This window comes from Phlebotomus papatasi, chromosome 2 (assembly GCF_024763615.1).
Source record: "Phlebotomus papatasi isolate M1 chromosome 2, Ppap_2.1, whole genome shotgun sequence".
Lineage (NCBI taxonomy): Eukaryota > Metazoa > Arthropoda > Insecta > Diptera > Psychodidae > Phlebotomus > Phlebotomus papatasi.
Genome location: NC_077223.1, coordinates 41,030,813 through 41,054,983, shown reverse-complemented (window position 1 = coordinate 41,054,983; position 24,171 = coordinate 41,030,813). Strand labels below are relative to the sequence as shown.

Below are 24,171 nucleotides of genomic sequence, written 5' to 3'. Positions count from 1 at the left end.
ACAGATCAATCTAGAGTTATAGGAGATGCTCTTGTGGTACACAATACATTAAATTGGTTTTATCGAAAAAATGTCTGCGAACACCCGAATTGATGGATGTATGAAAGATCCGTTTTATTAACGATTTCAGAGCAAAATTGTCGATTTTAATGCATATGATAGACAAGACAGATAGGTAGGAATATTTAGATTCTATTTAGAGAAATAGAAAATATTTTTAAATTTCTATAATTTTGACTTTTCTTGCAACTTTTCAAGCGAGAGATGGCAAAGCGTCCCAGCTTTGTGGAGCGCTCGAACTCACGAGAAAGAGCTATCCGCGTATTATCTGTTCGCATGCTTTTTGGGTACATACCGCTTTACTGCAAATTAAATTGAGTGATAAATTAAAAACAAAAACATTCCGAAATAAGAAACTTCTTAATAAAAGTAGGTTTTAAAATCTTTTAGCATGAGCAACAAGCTTTCGAACAAATAAAAAAGTAAATTAAAAGAGTAATAATTATACGAACAAATGAAGTTGTTAAACTTTGATCTCCGAAAATTCGGCATCGAAATGGTTTACGAACATAAATCTCCAAGGACGAAATATTCGCCTTGATTATCTTCAAAACATATTCGAAAATTAAAGAAATCGTTGGAGCCGTTTTTAAAATAAACAAAAAAAAACATGGTTTTGGTGGGGAAGGAGGGGGCCAGATGGAAAAATAAAAGAGTGTTCAAGAAATGTTGAGTTATGAGGGGCTCGTCGAAGACCGGTAGTCGATATCTCTTACCTTGTGAATTTTATATGGGTCAAAAGTCTGAAAGATGTGCAAAAAATAGAGCTTGGAGAAAGTACTCTCCCTTCGAAGTTCATGCCTTCGAATAATGTGAATTTCTTTTAGTTTTTCTAAGAGATTTACAAATAATTATCACGCAATTGCCAATTAATTGATGATAATCTAACTAATATTTGATAAAAATGTGTAAGCCTCTTAGGACAAGTACAAGAAAATTTACATTATTCGAAGGCATGAACGTTCGAAGGGAGAGTACTTTCTCCTAATACAGTTTTTTCACGATCCATAACCGATTGTGCCTTGACTAATGCAACCGGGCTCAGAATTTCAAGTTCTTTCAAAAAAATACAAATTTAACCAAATCCGTTCAAAATTAGACCCTCCAGGGTGGTTGACCTTTGACCTTGAATAGTTCGAGATGGTGATTTTTCTGGGGATAGGTGTCGACGTCGACATTTTCAGCTAGACCTCCAAAACATCCAAAAATGAACGAAATCGCCTGGGCCAATTTTGGGATAAGTCAAAAAACATGATTTGGTTGGTGATGAACTGGTGGGGGGAGGTAATTAAGTATATTTCGCTAGAGAAAGTTGACTTGTGGGGGGTCACCTAAGACCGCAAATCCATATCTCTCACCGTTTGGTAGCCAGGAAGGTGAAAAGTTGAAAAGAATTGGATTATATAACTGCTCGCTTTTTGAGTTCGAGCAGTAAAAATATCATATACAATCTTTAGGATCTTTCTATTTTCCTCAGTGTTACGACTGTGTTCTATAGGGCAAAATTGGTCGGGAAGGGACAAATGATCTCATTGCTTGAGGCAAAAAGGGATTTTCATTCATTTCAATCGCACACGCAATTGACATAGAGAAAAGGGCTTTTCCGGCGACTGAGGAAGGAGGTCAACTTCCGTAAAAGTTGACTTGCCTCGAGGCATCCGGGACAATATCATGATCCATGGGAGGAGTCCTCCCAAGATTGTTCATTCAGCGTTTGTCACACGGTTGAAAATATTCTCTTGATATGCTTTCTCCAGTCACCCCACAAGAATCACTAAACTGAGGGCAAAAGGGTTAAGATGGAGGAAATATGTATTGAATTTCCTAAAGTTCACTTGCAGTGTATCAAATGATTTTTTTCCACGGAGATAGTTTCATCGATGACAGAATATTCTCGACCAGATGGCTCCAAAGAGTAGTCTCCTAACATGCATGGGAATTTTGGAAGGAGAAAAAAATGCATAATATGTAAATTCAAGTCCGGTACTTTCTCAGGCGACAAGAAGCGGCAAAAGACTGGCTCAAGTTTTACTAATTGCCCCTCTGGAATGTTAACTTGCGACTTGAGACACAACTGACGGCGATGAAAGAGGATTAGGACCATATTACACGTCATAAATTATTTGATTGCCTTCGCATCTCTTGGGATTTCTCCGCATTTCGATCAATAAAATCATAATTCGGGAGATTTACCCAATGTTAAGATGCACTAATTGGAACAGGACGCTAAGTGAATGAAGAATTTTAAGAACCTGAAATAAAACGACTACATTGGGATAAAAATTCTTTTAAGAGAAATGTATTAGGTGAAGTTATTTTTAATTTTTGCTGCTACGAAAACGATAATTTACGATTAATTCAAAATATAACATTTCAATTTATTTATTTGCTTATTTAACATAAGCAATATATTGCAATAACTATGCTTTAGCAGTCGTATTTCATGTAAAAAAAACTATGTAATATGAAAGTCTCTTCCTAATTTAAAATTGAAAAATCTTATGATCGTCATAGATTTCGCTTATTAGATTAGGTAGTTACTTTTTATAATCATGCGATTCTTTGTGTTGCTTCGAGAGATGGCGCTACAATAAAACTCTATGCTAACAAAAGAATTACAAATCTTCTTCTGAGTCAGTCGAAGGTGTAAAAATCTGTGAGATCTCATTAAAAAATTGTCTCTTGGTACATAATCTTGTGGATGATCTTTGAGAGATGTGCAAGTTAAAGTGTTCAAATGATTTACTACATGTCTCACGAGTAACTTTTAGGGAATTCCAACGGTTGAGTGACAAGGGATATTAAGCACAAAAAAGGCAAGTAATTTGACAGAGTTAATCCTTTTTCTGGCGACAGGATTTTTCTGGACTAATGCGAGGTGGGATTTTTCGGAGGGATTTCCTAGCAGAGTCTGAGAAGGGGTTTTTTTCCTGGTGACCATAAATTGCGTTGGTGAACACCCAAGTTGAAAACACCCTGAAAATAATCCTCTTGCTAAGCATTAATTCTCGTCTATTGCATTGAATGACTTTTGTGAGAGAGAATTTAAATATATTAAAATATCTCTGGAAAGCCAAAAAAGGAAGAACGATTGATTGATTTGATACGGTGAACAATGGACACACCTGTAGTACATAGATCTCTCCCTTGTCAGAATTATAATTCTGCCAGCACCAAAAACTACTTGAGAGATACTCGCTTTTTTTCTGGAGACTGATACCTCCAGCCAAAAATAAAAAAGAGCCATGAAGAGCCAAACAAAGAGGAGAAGAAGGGTAGGTGGCTTCTGAAGAATGGCCAAATGGGAGCTGAAAACTACGTTGATGAATTGACACAAATCCTCAATGCCCATATGTCGAGATTCGTGGGCACATTGGGCAATTTCATGTAATTTTTCACCGCGATCAATTGATCCACAATAGAAATTTAAATCACTCGCCGAAACACACAATGGTCTCACCAAGAATATTTTGGCCAACGATTTTTCACCCGTCATCCAGTAAATTCTTAAGAGTTCATCGAGATAATTCAATTATCTACACCAAACATGAAACACAATGGGCTAGAGATGACGATAAATCCTTCTGCAAGAACTGTTTTTTAAGTCTTCTATTGGAAAGTCAGACGAATGTCAGTGCTAAAGATTGAATTTTCTAAAAAAAAAAAGTAGATTTTTTTGTAGATGTAGATGAGTTCAAAATTGTGTCTTCATATACCACTAAATTAATTAATAAATATATACAGCAACTGCTTTTGAGCTAGTGCTCTTGAAAACATATTGCAGAGATACAGAGCTTAAAGAACTTCATTTGAGTAATAACGGCCACCGCCGTCTTAACGATGTTACTCAACTTCCAGAGTGAAAACGGTGGAAAACTCATTCTCAGGTTGTCAGCTCTTTTCATCATCCAAAAAGAGTCTTCAAAAAGAAAATAAACAACCTAAGACTCCTAAGGAAGTTCGTTCCAAAATTTATTTACCTAATTAATAATTTATTAAAAATAGGAAAAAATCCCAATTTCAAAGCTGCCCCACTACAAAGTATTTGGGTATTCTGTGAACTTTCTTTACCCATTTAACTCGATTCAATTTTATTCTTGGTAATTTTTTTGATAAGATGCACCAAATGCAACCTCGATTCGATATCTCCAACTGTTTGACCTTAAGGTTTACCGAAACATAATAGGGGAGATGAAAAGAGACAGAGGTTTATAATTTTTTCCATAGATGGCCTCCATAGACTTTCTACAATGTCGTAAATTTCTTAGAATTCGAACAAGGAATTTAGAAAATAAAAAAAAATATTGAAATTTTTAGCCCTATTTGTGAAATATTTTCCTTACAGCAGATAGCAATTTTTACCTATTTATTTTTCAAAATTAATGCACTGTTTAATATTTCCTAAATGATTTGAATTCTTTGAATACGAAGTTACTATTTTACAATTTTAAATACAAAGATTCTTTTCTCCAGAAATCCTTTTATTAAATATGACTACTTGGGGTAAAAAGTAACAATATGTATGGAGCAAGAAGTAACAAAAACCGATGCAATTTCTAATCTCATGGCGAAAAGAAACGTCATTGCTATAGTCTCGCCGCTTGTTGTTTGCATTGGTCAAACGATTTGCAGTCTTTTGTGTGTGTTTTTTGTAAAATAGCTTAAAATGCGCTTTTCTCGTACAGATAGACAAAACGGTGTTTTAAAAAAGTGTAGAGGAATAAATTTCCTGTGAAAATATGTCACCTAGGTATTTTTTTTTAAATTTACGGAAGCCCGTAATAAAGCATATCAAAATGTGATAATATCCCATGGCCGGTACTACATATTTGCCCCAGCATTTTTGAAAATGGTCACAAAATTACATTTCAGAAAATGGCTCGATAAATGTATTTCCTTACAAAATAGAGGAAAATGACTTTAACAAAGTTGTAGAGCGGTAAATTTCCTATAAAACTGCGTTAACTAGAAATTTCTAGGGCTCTCGAGCTATAATTAAAAGCAATGTCGATGCTCTTAAATAGTAACTTAGCCCAAGTTCATAAATTAAGTTCTTAATAAGTACTTATTAAGTACTTAATTAAGGAATTTTTTGAATGAAAGTAGTGTCATCTGGTGGCTAGAAGTGAAAACTGTAATAGAGAATTCCATGGACACATGTTAGCCATTGATTAGAAAGAGATGAAACAAATTGACATTTCAGTAAAACCATAAAATGTTATTAAACACGTGAAGTTTCCATAGAGTTTTCTTTCTTTTAGTGATAAATTTATAATTAGTCAAGTTCAGTGAAAATAAGTTAAGCGTAATTTAACATTCTTCTATACATTTTGATTTGGTAAATATAACTAAAGGCTTTCCCCGTAGTCCCTTTACCTTGTAATCCGAGAATCCAGTCCCACTAGCATATAATCCGGGAGTCGGTAGTGCATACCTTCATTTTGTCCCATAAACTCACGTTTCGGGAGTCAACTTAAAAAAAAGAATATTATTAATGTTTTCTTTGATCGTCCCATTGATTTTTTTTGTTCCAGATACATTCGAAACACTTCTTATGCGAAAGTTGACGACGACAACAGTTCCATCCGGCAACAGTTTCAACCACCCATCAAAAATAGTCTGCTGATTTCGTCACGAAATCGGCAGATTTAATCGGCGCGTCAGCAGATAATATGCCGACCGTCCTCATATTATCTGCCGACGTTTGTTCTCGAAGTGCAACACGACGCTGTTCTAAAAGTCGGCAGATATGTCTGCAGATTTTATGCGTCTGTCTCTTGCGATTAAAGGCAGACACGACGTCTGAAAATCTGCTGAGACTTTTAGAAGCCTGTCTACACATATATTTCACTCCCCACGCCCCCAAAATTAGTAGGAAAATACTTTATTTCAATTCAAATTGATTTATTAACAACACAATGTGTACATGTGTGAAGGTGTGTTGTGTGTTTAGCGAAATTCTGTCCTGGAGATGATGTTCTGTCCTGAAATCTCAAAGTTGAGATGGGGCTTGCTCCGTGAGTCCCTTGAAGTGACAGATAAGACCCTCCTGGAAACACCTTCCACCTTTTTTCCGGACTTTGATGATGATTTTCTGGAAGTGTACAAAATGTCCTAAATTAAATATAAATTAGGAAAGAAAATGTCTAAAACTTGTCTAGATGAATACACAATAACTCTATTTATATAAATAATGCATTAGGGAATTATTAAATCTCAGAATTATCGTGAAATTCACGAGAAAATAAATTGACAAGTGAAAAATTAAAGATGGCGAGCACTCGAAAATTGCACAAAGTATTTTTTCTCGCGAAATTGAGGAAGAAAACAACTACACACAATAAAAACAGCTTTATGAAACACATCTAGAATCTTTGGCTAACATATTCCACTAGTTTATTTGAATGAAAATGGAAAACTTACCATGAAAATTGGTGGAAAACACGGAGCAACACAGAATGCACCTTTTCAGCTCGAAATGTCAAGAGCAACTAACGCCTCTCGCGGTTTTCACACGCAACTTCGCATTTCTTGTCAACAGTTCATCGAGAAACCCGTAAAAGTACAGTAAAATTAAATCGAAAAATCGGTGTAATACCGACAAAATTTTCGATGAGGATCGATGAGTTGATGGGCAGAGAAAGAAGTGTTGTATCGGACAACAGAACTGCGGTAGCAACGTATTCATTTTGCTAATTAAGCAAGTAATTTTGACTTTTCCTTTGGAAAATAAACAATATGAAAAATAAAAATACTTGTTTTATGCATTAGGGTAACTACATAAAAAGCGCTTACATGAAAGTCCTTAATTAAGTACAAAGTGAAAATTCTTTTCATCTCGTTATTATAAACTACTTAGTTAAGGACTTTAACAGAGACTTCAGTTAAGTACTTAGTCTTAAGGTTGAGTTATGCTGTGTTAATTTCACTACTCGCTACAAATCGCCGACGTGCGTCTCGTTTTCATTTTTTTTTAAATAGTTGAATGTTCTACAACTCCTTAAAATTAGGTCATTGCATTGGGTTAAAAACTTAATTAAGCACTTAATCTCTCCGTACAGAAGTAGATCTTGAAAAATTCGAAAATCTATTTGAAATTGATCTCTTCGAAATTGAATTTGAATTCTTCGAACTTCAACGACTTTTTGTTCAAATAGAGTTCCATTTACCTTTTATCCAAGACACTATTGGAGAATCAAAATCTACTTCTGTATGGACTCAATAAGTACTTAATGTGTTAGCCGGTCCGGGGCACTTGCATCATAGAACGAGTGCTCTACCATTTGACTCATTGAGTGCCCATATTCTACTTGAGTATTATTAAATTTCTTGAGCTCGAGAATAAACATTTACCTTCATCAATTTCAGAACTTCTATGCAGATTTCTCTCTGCGATTGAGAACTTTCTCACAACCCGAACCATCCAATTCTTTTCAATTTTCTTGGTCACCTGCCAATTGTCACTTTGACTCTGGCTGTAAATTGCCCACAAAATATTCCTCTCGTTACCATTGTGACAAAAATGTAAAACGAGGTGTGTGCTACATTGTTTGTTAATTTTCCAATTAGGTGCGTATGTAAAGAAGCAAATACTCTGGTTCAATTGTCGACAAGGGGGACACCAAAATAAATACAAATTGTATTTTAATGTGACCGGATGCCCTTTGGGGTGTTCTTTGACGAAATTCCTGATAGGCACATCCTGATTGCATTTATTTATCAGCATAATTCTTGTCGACTGATGGTGTAAACTGCAGAGGGAATTGTTGAAGTCATTATCGGTCCAGAAATGGAAATGCTGGATCGTGTCAATGGAAGGACAAAATTGATTTCATTAAAATGATGCGGAGAAAACGTGATTTTACCAGTCTTTCAATGGGATCTCATACTCTGTTGTATTTATTTTAATTTCCAACTCTCTGACGGCGTAACGAATTCCCCAAAAATACATTGAATGGGCTCTGGCAGAAGGGAGAGACGGACTTTTGAGCATTGAGTTTCAATGGGGGCAATAATGTGGAACCATTTCTTGCATTGTGCATGATTTTCAATGGCATTTTCTGATGCTGCTGTAAATTTCTAAAAATGCACCAGACCCTCACCATTTCAAATTGACGAACCCGACTGGATGAAACCTTCAAGAGTCTTCCTCCAAATGGGGACTTTTGTCCTAAAAATAACAAACCACTGAAAGAAAGATTATAAAAAAAAAACTGCCACGTGATTTACGGGATGAGTGATCCTCCAATTCGACGGGAATTAATAGGAGAAAATTACACAGAGATTTATCATAAGTGAATGTGTCCTGCATGGGCCACATGGTTCCATTAATTACACTAGCAAAGGCTGAAACCTTATGGCAGATGGTGGAACATTGATTGTTCCAAGAATGGGACCAATGGAGCGTGTTTCTGTAGAAATATGGTAATTTGTTGCACTTTTAGAGCTCATTTTTGTCAAAAGGAAAATATTTAATGACGTGTGGGTTTAATTATTTTGAAGAAAAATGCGTTTTTGTCTCAACAGCGCACGTATTTGACTTCATAATCCTTTTGTGAAATACAAAATTAGCCACAAATTGAAATTATGGAAATTATTATTATTTTTTTTTAATTCTTTGAAAGAAAAAGGCATAACCGCAATTTTTAGACATTTTTACAATAATTCAACAAAATTACATTTAATATTTATATTTTTCGTAAAGACCTAAACATTTACGATATCGACTCGATCGAGAAAATAATTCTTAGAGAGTACGAAAACAATTTAACAAATTTTGCAGAAAAGTTTGCTCTAATCTTATCGCAAACTTTTCACAATTTCGAAGAAATTGAGAAGGGTAAATTAAGCTAATCCAAAACCTGCTCCAAATGGAAATTTTGCGCTACTCCAAATGGAAACGTCACTGTTTTCATGATAAATATAGTATTAAATGACTATATTCATGTATTTTCCATACCACAGTTTCATTATTTAGTTAATTTTACTCCAAATAAAGCGAAAATCCATTCATATTCACAAATTTTAATTTATAAATTTCTCAGAAAAATTAAAAGTGTACCTTTTCACCATCGAATTTTTCATCGATAGACCATGTTTTCCAATGAAAACACAATAATGTGACTGTTATTTATTCGTTTTGTTTAACATTTATGTCATATTTCTGGATAATTTTTGTTAAATTATCCAGATTAACTTAATTGTTAATTGTACGTGAAGTTTTCAAATGAAATAATTACCTATTTCGTGAACAAAAAGTGTTTTTCTGAAGTGTCTGCAAATGCTTCAATAGGAAACCCCGAAAATATGATTTTTTTGGAGAGATTTTCTTATTGTTTTAGATGGGAAAGAAGAAAAGACCAGGAATAAGAACAAATCCTGCACTCAAGAGCAACTCAACAAAGTTTTGGAAGCCTTTCGTTGCGGTTTCACTGTTTGTCTCCAAATACAAACTTTCCCTTGCCTCCATTTGGATTAATTTGCTTACAATAGAAGCATTTTACGCTCACGTATATTTCTTGTATTTAAGAAATTTTCAAATTATATCTAAAGAATTTTCACTAAACAGTAACATTCTAGAAGAGTCAAGGATCAAATTTATGTAATTCTCTTCAGAAAAATATGAACTTAATGTGTTTAAACTTCTGTCAAAGTTAAAGCGTCTGGAAATGTTTTGAATTAGGACATTTACCCTATAATCAAAATTTAAATTTATTTGTGAAACTTTTATTTAGTAAATTATTTTGCTACTACTTTTTAAAGTTTCGTATTCAAAAGAAAGTTTTTCTATGTGCACTGTGCAGAAGAAAATTATACTTTTCGAGCAAAAATATGTACTAGTATCCGTTCATTCCCGTTTAATGGCTTTTGTGCATCACAGAGATCCTCTTCAATGAAATTCATCGACAATGCCATATCAATTTGCTCCTGATAGAATTCTTTATTCTCTTCCTCAGGTATTTCATTGCAGGGCGGAAGGCTTTTCATAAAGTCTGAAAAGATAATTTTATAAAGAATAATCTGTAATTATCTATTAATTTTCTTTTTTTTTCTAAATAATTCTCAGTCTTGCCTTTAAAAAACTTCTTATTTGGAAATATTTCTGAGCATTCTTCCACTTTTATGGAAATATCTTGGTATCCAATGGATTTCAGGAGATGTTCAATTGTTCGGTCAGGATGGGGATCCTCTCTGTAGGTGTAAACAAAAATATCCCTAATGTTTGGTAGTTTATCCTTCCATTTGCTATCCTCAGCCATTTTGATTAGTATTTCAATTGGAGGTGTTTTAGCTTGAATTGTGATCAAAATATCACCACCTGGTTTGAGTAGATTGTAAATGTTTTGGAAGGCTTGTCTTTGATTTTTAACATAAGTCAAACAAAAACTTGAGAAGATATGGTCAAAAGTTCCCAACTCTCTTCTAACTGAATCAGTTAGAGGTTCTTCAATATTCAACTGAATGAATTCAACATTCTTAATTCCTTCGAATGTATCCTTGGCACTTTTCAGCATGGATGGCGATAGATCTGCACAAACCAAACGATCGTAATTTTTGGGTAAAAGTGGATAGAAACACTCTAGAGTTATGTCACCACAACCGCATCCGATATCCAGTACAGAATCTTGTCCTTCTACTTTCCATTTTATTAGATGAGCCAGGTTTCTGAGACATTTTTGAACAAGTCTTGAGCGAACTTTCAAGGATTTTGTATAAAATTCTGGACTATTGAATGTATTCGAAGACATGTTAAGAGAATTTTTACAATTACACTACTGGCAGCTCGGCGAGAAAGACGACTTAAATATAAAGTGTCTTTGAGATAAGCGTTTAAGCAACATGGTTTTTTGTCTTGAGAAATGATGTAAAGCACTGTTCTTATCAACTTAAAGAATTCGTATTACAACTCATTTTATTAATTAATTAAGTTTAATCGCTATATAACAAACGACAACGCCAAAGAACAATTTGCAAACTGTTCGCACTTACTAATTCGAAAAGTAGAAGAAACCGGGGCACAATTACGCAGAAAACGAAATTTTCCTTTTAATTTGTGAAAAATATGTTAGAATTAGACTGATATTATTATTATTATTTCTTAATGCAGTAGCAAATTGCCATATGCATATAAGAATCAGGTACATTAGAAGACTACAATTCAATAACAATTCTAGCTATACCTGTATAGAAGAAAAAAACTTAAATGTCTAGACTTAACAGTTTTATGTAATAATTAAATAAAAAAAGAGAAAAAAAGGAAAATATAAAGAGAAACAAAACAAAATTCTAATTTAATGTAGAACACTACAAAAGGCTAACGCTGCTTACCGATGAAGTTTTAAATTAAATCAGTAAATTTATAGCTCTTATGAAAAGAACCTGATAACTATTTCAATTATTATGGAGGGAGTAAATTATTTTTAATGTTTTTTTATTTTATTTTTTTTATTTATTTATTATACAGTTCATGCACCTGTCGGAGTACAACAATTTGGGACTATATCAAAAAAATGTATTATTATTGTTTTTTTTTAACATGCCTAAGATAAGTAGAGAATAAGATACAATCTGATGTTACAAAGGAGAAAACAGGCGGTGCAAAAAGAATCATGAATATAAAATTAAAAACCTTTCAAATGAGCGACTTGTTTACAGAAAAGAGCTTTATTGGCTTAGTAAAAGTTTTTTGATTTAAATGTGGATTGGATGCTACGAACTCATTAAATGATTTAATTGAAGAGTATGTTAGACCACGAATGCCAAACTTAGTTGATTTAGGCTTTACATTTTTCAATGGATAGTATCGTCTAATGTTTGTTAGAGTGACTTTCTTTTGTACTTTAAAGTTGGAGTGAGTCAAACTATTGGAAATTTTGAATATGTGGAGAATTTTCTGGGACTTGACTGTGACTGTGAATTTAGCAATTTTCTTGTTGTATATGTTCTTTGTGCTACATCTTGAGTTAAGATTGAGGATGACCCTCAGGAACTTGTTTTGTGCTACTTGCATCTATTTTTTAATAAATAGTGTTTTGCTCAATAATCTTACTAAGATAACTTTAACATCCCGCTGTCTAACTCTACTCCTAGGGATCTGAGTGGCGTAATGCGTAATAGGCAAGACCGTTTGCTCTTGGGCGGATAGATCCCCGACTTAACTCAGAGTGTTGTGAGAACAAGTCCCGCCCGGTGCAAAGATCTGAATGTCTGCTTTAGCGCCTTTACCTAATGGTACCAGGAGTATGGTATTCACACTATGAGAAGGTGATCGTGAAGGGTCTATGGACTTAGCAGATTCTTCAAACACGGTATATAGCATTATAATACATTGTAATCAATGTTGTAATAAAAATATATCGATACGATAAATAATAATAATTCTATCCATGATTGATTTTGCACAGATCTACCCTAGCGGCATTTTTTATTGCTATTAGCCCAATTATTGCCATATAAAACAGTTTGATGTTTTTCCAACACACAAAATGAACACAAAATGACAATCAAATATAATTTAATTTTGCAATTATTAAATGACAAAATGAAAAAAATCAAAGTGTGTTAACGCAAAATCGTGAAGCGTATCATATTAAAAAAATGTGGCACGGGGTTTTTAAATGGTGCCATTATATACAACTTAATTTAAAAAAAAATCTCCTCGAGTATGTTGATAAACTCGACTTAAAGTGATAATTTATCTTAAAATTTGTCCAAAGTAATCAGTAAAAAAGCAATAAGCAAACAAATTAATTGAAGTATGGGGACCGGGCGTTAAAAAAAACAATAGGAGGAAGTTTAATAACTTTGAAGTGGGAGTACCTTTGAAGTAGAGCTTTTTAAAAGAGTAAAGTAATTTAGCTTCATAATTGGGGTTTGCAGAACTATTGGGTGTATAAAAAAGTTCTCGCTGTTTTTTTGTGAAAATTCAAATTTTTTTTTTTAAAGAAAATTAGAAAGTATTATTTCATTCAAAATAATGTCCATATTATTTATCTTGTATATATACATATATGTGTATATATTGTATATATATAATATACATATATTGTATATGTATGTAAGCAAGCACGCGGCGAGTTGACTTTTTTATTTGGTGCTATTTGAAGCCAATTCCCTAAATTGATCTCGGACTCAGCTCACAGTGCTCCGAGGAAAAAAATGTATTTAAACAAAAATTTAGTATATTTATCCCTCGACGCGGTAAGGGATCTTATAATACGAGAAAACTTCTCAATCCTTAGATATTTAGCGTAACGGTCGCGAGTGCATAAAAAATCCTATATAAATTTGAATCGAAGTATGAGAAAGTGGCTTCAAATTTCAGGCAACTTGCCAGGGGCTAGTTTTGAAGCGTCTAAACCAATCTCTGCATGTTGTTTCTGATGGAGCATGGTCGCCGTACTCTACAAGATTTCTATGTTCTTCAGCCGCAAATTTATTTTGGCGAAAGCAGAACAACAGAAGTTCCCGGAAATTAGCCTTTTTCGGACCGTCACTCGTCACTTTAAACTTTATGAAGAAATATGTTGTTTACACTTTTCCAAAACAAAATGTACCACCAATTACAATCTATTGAAAAAGAATCATTATGACGTTGATTACAAATACCGCCAGTATGTACAGACTTTATCAGCATCATCTATCGGTGATAAGCGAGACCTTTCTTGTACCCTTAATAAATTATATTACGGTAAGGTCCAGTTTTATTTGAAAATAGTGGAAAACATTCCTATTTGATTCCTCAGAAAAACCTTGCAATCCATTGTGAAAAGGTGTCAGCATCGGGACAGACCTAGGACAAGGTGGCTGAATCAAATTTAGGATCTTTCATGGGAACGCCTTAGGATCCTACCCGAACATCTTCCTTTAATAGCGGAGGATCTACAGGCGTGCGCTGCTAAACTGGATCCACTGCGATCCCTAGAGACTAGCGGTTGAAAATGATGGTGATGATGCATCCCTATTTCAAAAGCTGCCGACGACTTGCCCCTACCACTCAGAAAAAAAAAATCGGGTAAAACTTACTCGAATCGATGGTTAAATTAACTCTTTTTCGTTGTGATTTTCGATTAACTATATTTTAGAGTTGATTTTACTTCTATTTAGGTGTAATATTCAGAAGAGTTTTTTGAACTTTTTTGTCCTAAAATTTACATGACAAAAGAGTGTAAATAACTCTTTTTAAGACTGAAAATAACTCGTTTTAAGAGTTAAAACAACTCATTTCAAAATTTAAAAAAATAGTCAAATCCCAAAATGGATAGATCTTGCAATTTTATGTTCTTTTTTTTATTTATTATCGTTTTCTTTGTGATTATTTTCTTGATCTCAAGTTCCTTATGTTCCGAGCGAAATGTCTTTATAAAATATTGTTAGGCATATTTCTAGTTGATGTTCTACATGAAATTTGTCACACGAAAATCTTCTTGACTGAAGTATATTCTTAAAACGAAAACACCTTAGCATATACTTCAGTCGAGACGAAATTTTTCATAGAAAAAGAGTAATCATTTCTTAGATGTCCGACGAGTTAATTCAACTCGAACGAAGTGTTGTTTCAACTTTATTTACTAAAATTTACAACGAAAAAGGGTAACAATTACATCGATATTCTTCGAGTTCATTCAACTCGACGATAGAGTTGTTTCAACTCTATCATTTTTTTAATGTACAGAAACGCTAAAACTATTTTTTTTCTTCTTTATAATCTTTCTTGACTGCAATGTACTTGGCCTAAAAACTCTCCAATAGCTGTATACCATAGTAAAGTGTGTTTCTGAAACTCAGAATGTAAGCAACCGACGATGTTCAATTGCATCCTTTTCCACATTAATCTATTGATACCCTAATGTGTTTGTTCTTTTGCTTTGATTTTCCCCAATACTTTTGAATATAATGATTACGTAATTTAATTCTATTGCCAAATTTTTTTGCCAATAATTGCAATTGATCATCAAGATGACAATTGATAGATTAATGTAAGTGTTTTTGCCTCATTTTGCCTTTCATTCACAAGCTTTTCCACATCTAAAAGTCGTAAATTATTTGTATGGGATAGATTGACCATTTCTGAGTTAGGAATGCAAAAGATACGGAGGGAAATGTTGTCCATTGAAATGATCTTCCGTTTGAAGATCCAAACGCTTGAATATAAATAAAGTAAGGGACCCAACTGTCGCAATTGAAATCAATGTAGTGAAAATGCAATTCATAAATTTGTTCACGTATAACATGATTTGCTGGCTAATTTTCTCCCCTCCTCGTCGCACTTCCCTCGAATTTTCACCCTCATTTCCCTTTATTTAATATTATTAACAATGTGAATGTGTGATAGTTTTGCCGCAATATTAAATCACACACCGTCAATGAATCGATCCCATTGGTCATTTATTCTACTCTACGTGCTTGTATTTCCCTAATAGTGGCTAGTGAGGCTATTTTGGTCAGGTATTTAAAATTCACAATGTACAATAAGTCTTTGGATCTAAAAGTCATTAACCTATAAACCAAAATAGTCTGTCTTTAGCAGAATAATAATTACGATATTCATGAAGAATTGAATCAGGTGTCAAAAGCAGTAGGGGAAAGTACTCTCCCTTCGAACGTTCATGCCTTCGAATAATGTGAATTTTGTTTTATTTTTCTAAGAGACTTACACATAAATATCTTGTAATTATCAATAATTGATGATAAGCTTAATAATATTTAGTAGAAATTTGTAAGTCTTCTAGGAAAAACAAAAGAAAATTCACATTATTCGAAGGCATGAACGTTCGAAGGGAGAGTACTTTCCCCTAATATGAAAACACATGAACTAATTTTGGGAAATTGTGTGTCATAAAGTTAAGGATTAAAACTTAATTCAGTGCTCGGTCAGTTCAATAATGTGAACATGCTGGGTGAGAAATGCGTTATTTAGTTTACTATCAATATTTACTTAACTTTGACTTTAAGAAATCAATAATGTTTTTTTAGTTATCGCAAGTGAACACAAAAATACAAAAAAAAAATAAATATAAATTATAATTTCTTAAAATAAAAATGCAGAGATATCTGACTCTCTGATTTGATTTCATTGAGCCGAAGGAGAATATAAGCGAATGAAAATCTACAAATGATAAGCAAAAAGAATACAACAAAAAGATAATGTTGGAGGAGATACGTAAGGGTAATACGTTACAAGATACGTAAAGCGATCTTCAGACTAGAGGTTTAACCCAGTTCCCGAAGGTCCCAAAATCCTGAATAGCGAGTAATTTTACTGCTTTTTTGCGAATCTAATCCCAAATAGCAACTTGGAGTAAGATTACCGTTGGATGTCTGTATTCTAGATTCCAAAAACGGGTCCTATGACGGTCGTCAGAGAGTCGAATGACGGAAAGTGGGGAATAATATGATGGTAATTACGGAAGTCATTTGGCGTCATAATAACTCTGAGATTACCCGCCTACGACTAAAATATGACTCCGACTTCCAGTGTACTAATAAAAATTCTTCTCCTCACTGGATATATTTGACGGGAAATTTTACTTGTCAAATGGCAAATAGAACTATTCAGAGCTGTGAATTCGCAAAGTAATTGATATTTTCGCTTGTTTTCTCAGCAATATAATAGTGTACATTGGGAGGAAAAGCTCCCTAAGTAGAGATGTGTGTTGTGATTCGAAAAAGTACAGTGCCGACAGGAATTAAGTGAAAATTAGGCAATTTTTTGCATGATAAACACACAAACATTTTTATGCAAAATGAAATTTTGTGGTTCAGGAGTTTGCTCCAGTCTCTGGAGTGTCCTATGATTAAAATTTTGTGTCGAAAAGACATATTTAATGAAAATTTTAAAAGATTATTTTGTGTTGTTGCCATCCAATGGGAAAATTTTCGTTTCGACATGTCGGATGGCTAATTCAGAAATAGGCGAACGGCAAAAATCTTCGCAAATGTGTGTAGTGAATTATTGAAAAATTAGAGAAATTTACATAGAACGTAGTAGAAAACGATGGAAAATGTGAAGAATTGTTGAGAAAATATTGTCTACAGTGGTAATGCAATACAAAGTTGTGAAGTGCAACGTTTTCATTCAAAGTGTATGCGTAGATTTCGTACCTATGCGCTAGAGAAGGACGCCAAATGCATTGTTTTTGGCGCGCCATTTTTTGTACGGAAAAAGACCGTCGTTTGGAGTCGCTTTTGTTACTGCATGGTAGAGTAAATTTTAGAACCGTAAAATAACTATTATATTACTAATTCAATCTTGAGTAATGCTGTGACCAAAATTCGACGCGAATATGACTAATTTTTAAGATTCCAATTAGGAGTAATTCTTTTGACCATTTATTAACCAGTCATTTTTGAGTCAGTGTAATTTTTTGCGGATTGGGATAGGTCACTATAATGCAATCCTACGTTAAATTTTTCCAAATAATCGTAATTGATAAGAAATTAGACCAGTTAAGCCATACACTGAGAAAAAACGGGGGTGTGATTAACTTTTTTTGCTTATAATTTTAACACTTTTTTAGGTGTAAAAATATATCAACATTTTTTAATGTTAATTTCACACCTTTTTAAGGGTAAAATTAACATTAAAATGGTAACTTTAACCCCTAATACACCTAAAAAGTATAATATTTACACTGATTTCGGATCAATATTGCAGGGTAAAATAAACATTTCCGGAATGTTATTTTAACTTTTTCGGATTTCTCTCAGTGTATGGCTAAGTCTTAGGTCTGAAAACCTCTGAAAAAAACGAGAAAGAAAAAGGAAAACAAATTTTGATCAGTACGGTGTTTAAATTTTAATGAAAATAAATTTCACCTAATGCCTAGCGTATAACTTTTGTTTGTAAACATGTTTTCATAATTTCCTATGAGAGTGAGCGAGATAACAAGATCTACATTTCATTCACTCTTATTGAAATGACAAAAACATGCTTACAAAACAAATGTTATTGTGCGTTGGGAATAAGGCATTTTATCATCAAAAATATTGGTAGGGGGAAGATAATTTCCCTTGTCCGCATTTTGTCAAAATTCTCTTCATGTTCTCTGATTTTAACATTCAAAATTTTATTGATAACGGTTGATAATGATTTGCCAGACCTTATAGGGGTACAGGCTTTTATGCTTTGCACACACTCTGGCTTCGAAGACTTAATATTCTTTTCACATTTCCTTAAATAATCTGGCCTATGATAATATAATATATTAATAGATATTCTTAAGTGGTATCATATTTCCTGAAAAAAGTTCAAATTCATTAAAGAAATATAGGAAAAATTTCACATTTACTTTTCCGGTGTTCACCAGTGAAAAACGTCACCCTATAGGGTGACGTTTTTCACTGGTCACCTTATAAGATGAAAACACTTTTTTTCATCTTGCCCAGAGCAATAGGTTACGATGTGGACCTTCTTCAGTGGTCCACTACAGAAGTCCCACATTGGGACCGAAAGCTCTGGCAAACACTGGAAAAATTCCTGTTAAATTACATTGCGCCAGATGATCATAATTGATTATAGTACAAATATTAAGTGTTCCAAGCCAGAATATGTGCGAAGCCTGAAAGCCTAATCTTTTCACTTCTTCAGTTGCTTTTTAGTTTAACCATTTAAGGACGATTGGGTCATCGGGGACACAAAAATGAAATTTTTCCTACGGTCTTCTAAAGTTGCGTTTTGCTTTAAAAAGCCAAAAAAGTGATTTTTTCTGACCCTCGTTTTTTGACCCTCTCGTCCTTAAAGGGTTAAATGCGAAACGCTGAGAAGTATCAGTTTTTGGTCTTTTATGGTCCATCTCACAAGTCAACTTCCCTGTAACATTTTCTGTTTTCTATCCACCCGCTTTATTGTTTCTAAACATTATATAGGCAGATATTTTGTATACACCCAACAATCAATGACCAGAAAATGTTCCGTTTTGAACTTTCTATGGTCTAAGTTGGGATCATGTTAGGGCTCTTTCAAAATAAGCCTAATTTGGCAATGTATAGATAAAGTATAGATATTTCTTAAATTTATATTGTAAATTTTAGTTACATTTTACCTCTTGTTGTTTTTTATAATGAATAAAACGGATATATAGTAAAGAAATTTCAATAAGTGTTGTACGATTTTGCAAACATAGGATATTTAATTACTCGTTTTATTCACTTATCCATAACCAAAAGAAAGAAGATGTTTGGGTTCGATCTCAAGGCGCTCTAAGTCAAGATCCTGAATTTAGTTCAGTCACCTTGTCCTAGGTCTGCCCCCCGAGGTCAAGGTCTCCTCACAATGGCTCACGTAGCTTTTCTAGGGAGTCATGAATTTTTTTACTTCCCAAAATTGAATTTTGTACATCAAATGTGCTAACTTACTAATTTAATTATTTTATTTACCAAATTTACTAATTTATTTACCAAAAATGTTGTATGGTCTCTACACACTAGAGCAATTTATGTCCATATTGATGATCCCCTTTTAGACTTTGTGGTCATTTTGCATCTCCAGTATTTCTATAGGCTCTCAGATGCTTTTCCACATTTTCTGCGCGAATTGGAAGCATCCCTTACTGTGCTATCACACTTGCATATTAAAATTTTAATATGATTCACATTAATTGTCGCTGGTGAGAGTCCAAATGTGTAATTTATGTGTTTGAGTCATTTTATATTCAAAATTTGATATATTTGTTGAAAAAAAGGTGGACTTGATTCGCAAAATTTGATATAAAATGATTTATAGCATTAATGCGAAAAATTAATGCGATTTTCTCTATAATTTTTTATTGCGAAAAATAGTTATGCTTTAGGTAAATTTAAACTTATTTTTGCAGGCCAAGTCCACTTCTTTATCAATAAATAGAAAAACCCCAAATATTAAGTGACTCAAAGACACAAATAACATATTTGGACGCTCACAAGCGACAATTAATGTGATTCACATTAAAATTTTAATGTGCAAGTGTGATAACGCCGTTATGACATCTACACGCTAGAGAAATTTATGTCCATATTGAACCAGATTTCCTACGTTTGTGTAGGAAAAATTTTCATTATGAACATACATTTCTCTAGTCTCTAGTTCTCTATCTCTCTCTAGAGATTATTAATTTTAATTTATCAAAGGTTTGGAAACCGTGAAAAAAAATTCAGTGTCCAAAAGGGACTCCCTTACCTTGATCATAATAAAATAATTTATGTGAAAATTAGGATATATGCAAATTCCGCACAAAAATAAAAATATGTCATAGATGGTGGTTTATATACGATTTCATCGTTTTGAGAGAGATTTCGCTGTAAAGTTCTATGCAATTTTGGCCAATTGATTGGGGTATATTCATGATTCAAATGAGATAATTGTGCTGAATTATATCAATTTGGTCAAAGGAAAATTGAAATTTATGTAAATTCTATGAAATAGAAACAAAAGGGATCACCCATATGCATTTAATTCCACCAAGTGCACATTTTCTCTACTCTCTAATTAAATTTCATGTTGAATGGTTTTTGAGAAGTTGAAATTAATGATAAAAGGCTTGTTAAAAATCCATTAATCCACTGTTGATGTTTCTCTACAGATTCTTTTCTGTCTTCCACCAGCACAAATCAAATTGTCTAGCATTTAAAATATGTTTGAGCGATGATACCGAAAGAGAAATTCATCTTCAACTCTTTAATTTCAAGTGGTATATCTCTAAAAATATTGTCTCTTATGAGTGTTTGTGACGTGGCCATTTATTATATAAATATACGTTATATATACACAAAACGTTATTTTGTAATATACGTAATAACAAGGAGCGGAGAAACTCTAATAAAGATTTTAACACCACAATCTTTCATTTCTGCAATTATACTTTATTGTACAAATTCAAAGAAAGAGCAATATAACCCGTCGATTTTGATATAAATAATATTTGTTATATTATTTAGACTTCTCAGTTCCATTAAAAATTAGACTGAAATACAATTTAGGAATTCTGAAGTCGCTGTATAAATTACACGCTAGACTGTTCGTCAATTTCAATTTACTAAAATTCTCAACTCCTAATACATTGGTAGCTAAACAAACATAATGCATAAGAAATTTATGTATACATACATATCAATCATAGTTTAATTCACATCGCCTGGGAATGCCTGAGTTTGGAAATATACGGAGGGACTACAATCAAACTAGATTTTAAAGAAAATACGTATCATCTGAGTGGTTTTAGTTATTATAATTAATATTGCTTTATTTTTAGAAAGGTTAATGAAAAAATATTCCGCCTATGTGTTATTAGTTTAGAGGTTAAATATGATATGAAAAATAGAATTTTGGTCTTCAGTGTCTTCAGATTTTTGTTTAAAAAATGTGTTTCAATTCTCTCACTATACCAATAATAAGACTATACAAAAACAGCATTAAAGATTAGTAGAAATTTTTCAGATATATCACAACAAATATTAAATTGTATTCACTATTTTTCTTGTAAAAGTTCTTTGTTTATCCCATTAGTCTCATTGCTGAAAGTAGTTTTTTCCCAAATCTGAACCCTGACATTCTATAAATAACCCCTCTGCCATTTGAACTTCCCATTCTACCGTCGAAAATTGTGATATTGTCATATGAACAATAAATGTTGGATGTGAAAGCATGGTTTGTTATTGATTTTGTTTAATTCGCAAAATTCGATTGCCAACCATAATTCATGCTAATCGTACTGCCATATCGAATTTGGCCGTCGTTTATCATTCGATGACCGCGACGATTTCATCTCTTTTGCTACTTCTTTTAGCCCATGAAAAAAAAATAACTAAAACATATTAGGCCCGCGTGGGACAAAAGAGTCATTCTTCATTGTTCCCTTTACTAAAAAGACGTCCTGGAATTTATGGCTGGAAATGAGACTGAGATGAAACAAGCGTAGAAATAATTCCCTGAAAATGGCTCTTTTGGGGTGGTCAAAATTGCCTGCAGAGCAGCATATTTAAATGACAAAGGAGGGAACTTCAATCTCATTCGTTTGCCCTTCTTTCTATGTCCCAAGTCACTGATTTGGCTCGTTTTTTACTTCACCCTAAATTTAATATCAGTGGACAAGGCACTAATATGTAAATTGATCCCGAAAAGCGCATCGAATTGCAGGATTCGATACAGAGACCTTTTTTTTACAGGAGACACCATAACTCTAGTTTGAATGTGCATTGCTCTAAAAATATTTCAGAATTTTATGTGCATACTAAAAAAAATGAGTTAAAACTCGATACACGCTTAAAATTAATCCCGACATATTGGAAACTTTTTTTTGCAGTAAAGTTTTTTTTTTGTAGAAATTATGACAATTGAATGAACCAAATAAAATTCACATAAAATACTTTTAAAAAATACGATAACGTATTGAATTTATGTCAAGCATTGCATTAAGATGAGATTATAGGTTTTCGAAAATTATTTTTATAACATGTTGTTTTTCAAATTATTGTTTTTTTCCAACTTTAGCTCTAAAAACTTATGTAATTTTAAGTCTTAAGTCATATAAATTCTAAATTTTCGTCAGTTTTGGTTACTCAATCAGTCACTCTGGAAAGAGTCCGCTCGATGATGGAAGATTTACGAGCTTAATTATCTTTTGATCATCAAAATTCTCTTGCTTCTATTAAAAATGTTTGAAACGCATTCACTGAGTTGCGCTGAACTTCATTCAAAAGGATTTATATTATAATGTTTGTCCGTGCTTCTATTTACTTATTATCTGCTTAGAGGCCAAACGTCTTGAGATATCAATTTATGGTAGTGACCCTCCCCATCATAAGACGATATTCTCTGTAAATTCTATGGGGACACTTCCGGTAATCGCAAGTGGAAATTTATTTCACCTCAAGAGGAAAACAAAATTTTCTGTCTTGCCCAGAGCTTTCGGTCCGGATGTGGACCTTCTTCAGTGGTCGACTAGACAATGTTTTTTGATTTCCTAAAGTTCGTTATTTTTTCAGGAAATCAAAAAACATAGTTTAGTCGACCACTGAAGAAGGTCCACATCCGGACCGAAAGCTCTGGGCAAGACAGAAAATTTGTTTTTTCTTCTTGAGATGAAATAAACTTCCACTGTAGCGATTACCGGAAGTATCCCCGTAGAATATCCATCATGCCAGCTCATTATCCAACAGTAAATTCTCTAGAAATTTTCATTCGTTCTAAACTAGGCCTTGGCAAGTTTACTGAAATCTGAAGCCACTTTCTCATACTCCCACTTAAAGGTACTAAAGAAAACTATGTTTTGTGATCTTTTTGGTAAAGAATCTCAATGATATCTTTCATTTTCTGTTGTGTCTCTGACGTAATCATGAGGTCATTTTCGTCTATATTGGATTAGACTAGACTATCGGGAATTCAGTTCATATAATTTTTTTGGATCAAAAAGACATATCTAATTTTTTTTAAAGCTTCGACACGATTAATAATAGGGTGGAATCACCATTTCTCGTCAGGGCCCCACTTCTCGCCACCTATATTGAAATCGCTATTTTTCACGATTTATGAAATAAATGAGTCGTAAAGTTATTTGTATTTTTATTGCTGCTACGTATAGAGCCGAAAAATAACAATTGTTAGTTTTGGATTTAAAATTTTGAGCATTTTTTAGAGCAACTTTTTAAGCAAGTGCATCGAATACAATATTTTTTACCAAATATAACAAGTGCCATCAAATTTTCTCGAATAAAAGTTACGTTTTTGGATAAATAATCTGTCTGTTGAGTAATTAATTACATTCGTAGTTTATTAATATTGCATTTAATATTATTTTTTATGTAAAAATGAGGCATGGCGGAAAGTGGTAATGTTTTGAATTGATTTTACCACCTGTTGCCATAGCTTTTTAATAGGCGACGCTAACTCCACTTCGTAGATTCTCAGTTGTCAAATCTACTTTGTTTACTTTCTGCAAGTCTAATGATTTGGTTTCCCAAACAAAACCGAAGAAAATTCATTTGAAGTGAGTAATAATAAGGTGGTCATGAGGAAAAAGAAATGCTGAATGTATTCTTTGCATAATATTTCCCAAAATAATCGAGTTTGGACGTTTTCAAGAGGGTGGCGAGAAGTGGTTACAAAACTGGCGAAAAGTGGTAAAAAGTGGCGACGAA

The 24,171-nt window shown here is 33.2% G+C and overlaps 1 protein-coding gene across 1 annotated transcript in view; it reads right to left on the bottom strand.

The window, feature by feature from the left end:
• Positions 1 to 9,870: 9,870 nt before the first annotated feature.
• The window catches only part of LOC129800964 (uncharacterized), a 28,909-nt gene continuing 14,608 nt past the window's right edge, over positions 9,871 to 24,171 (bottom strand). The window contains exons 2-3 of the mRNA XM_055845711.1: positions 10,133 to 10,378; positions 9,871 to 10,052 (exon numbers count right to left, since the gene is read on the bottom strand). Coding sequence (XP_055701686.1) covers positions 9,871 to 10,052; positions 10,133 to 10,378 — 428 coding nt within the window. The remainder of the gene's footprint in view (positions 10,053 to 10,132; positions 10,379 to 24,171) is intronic.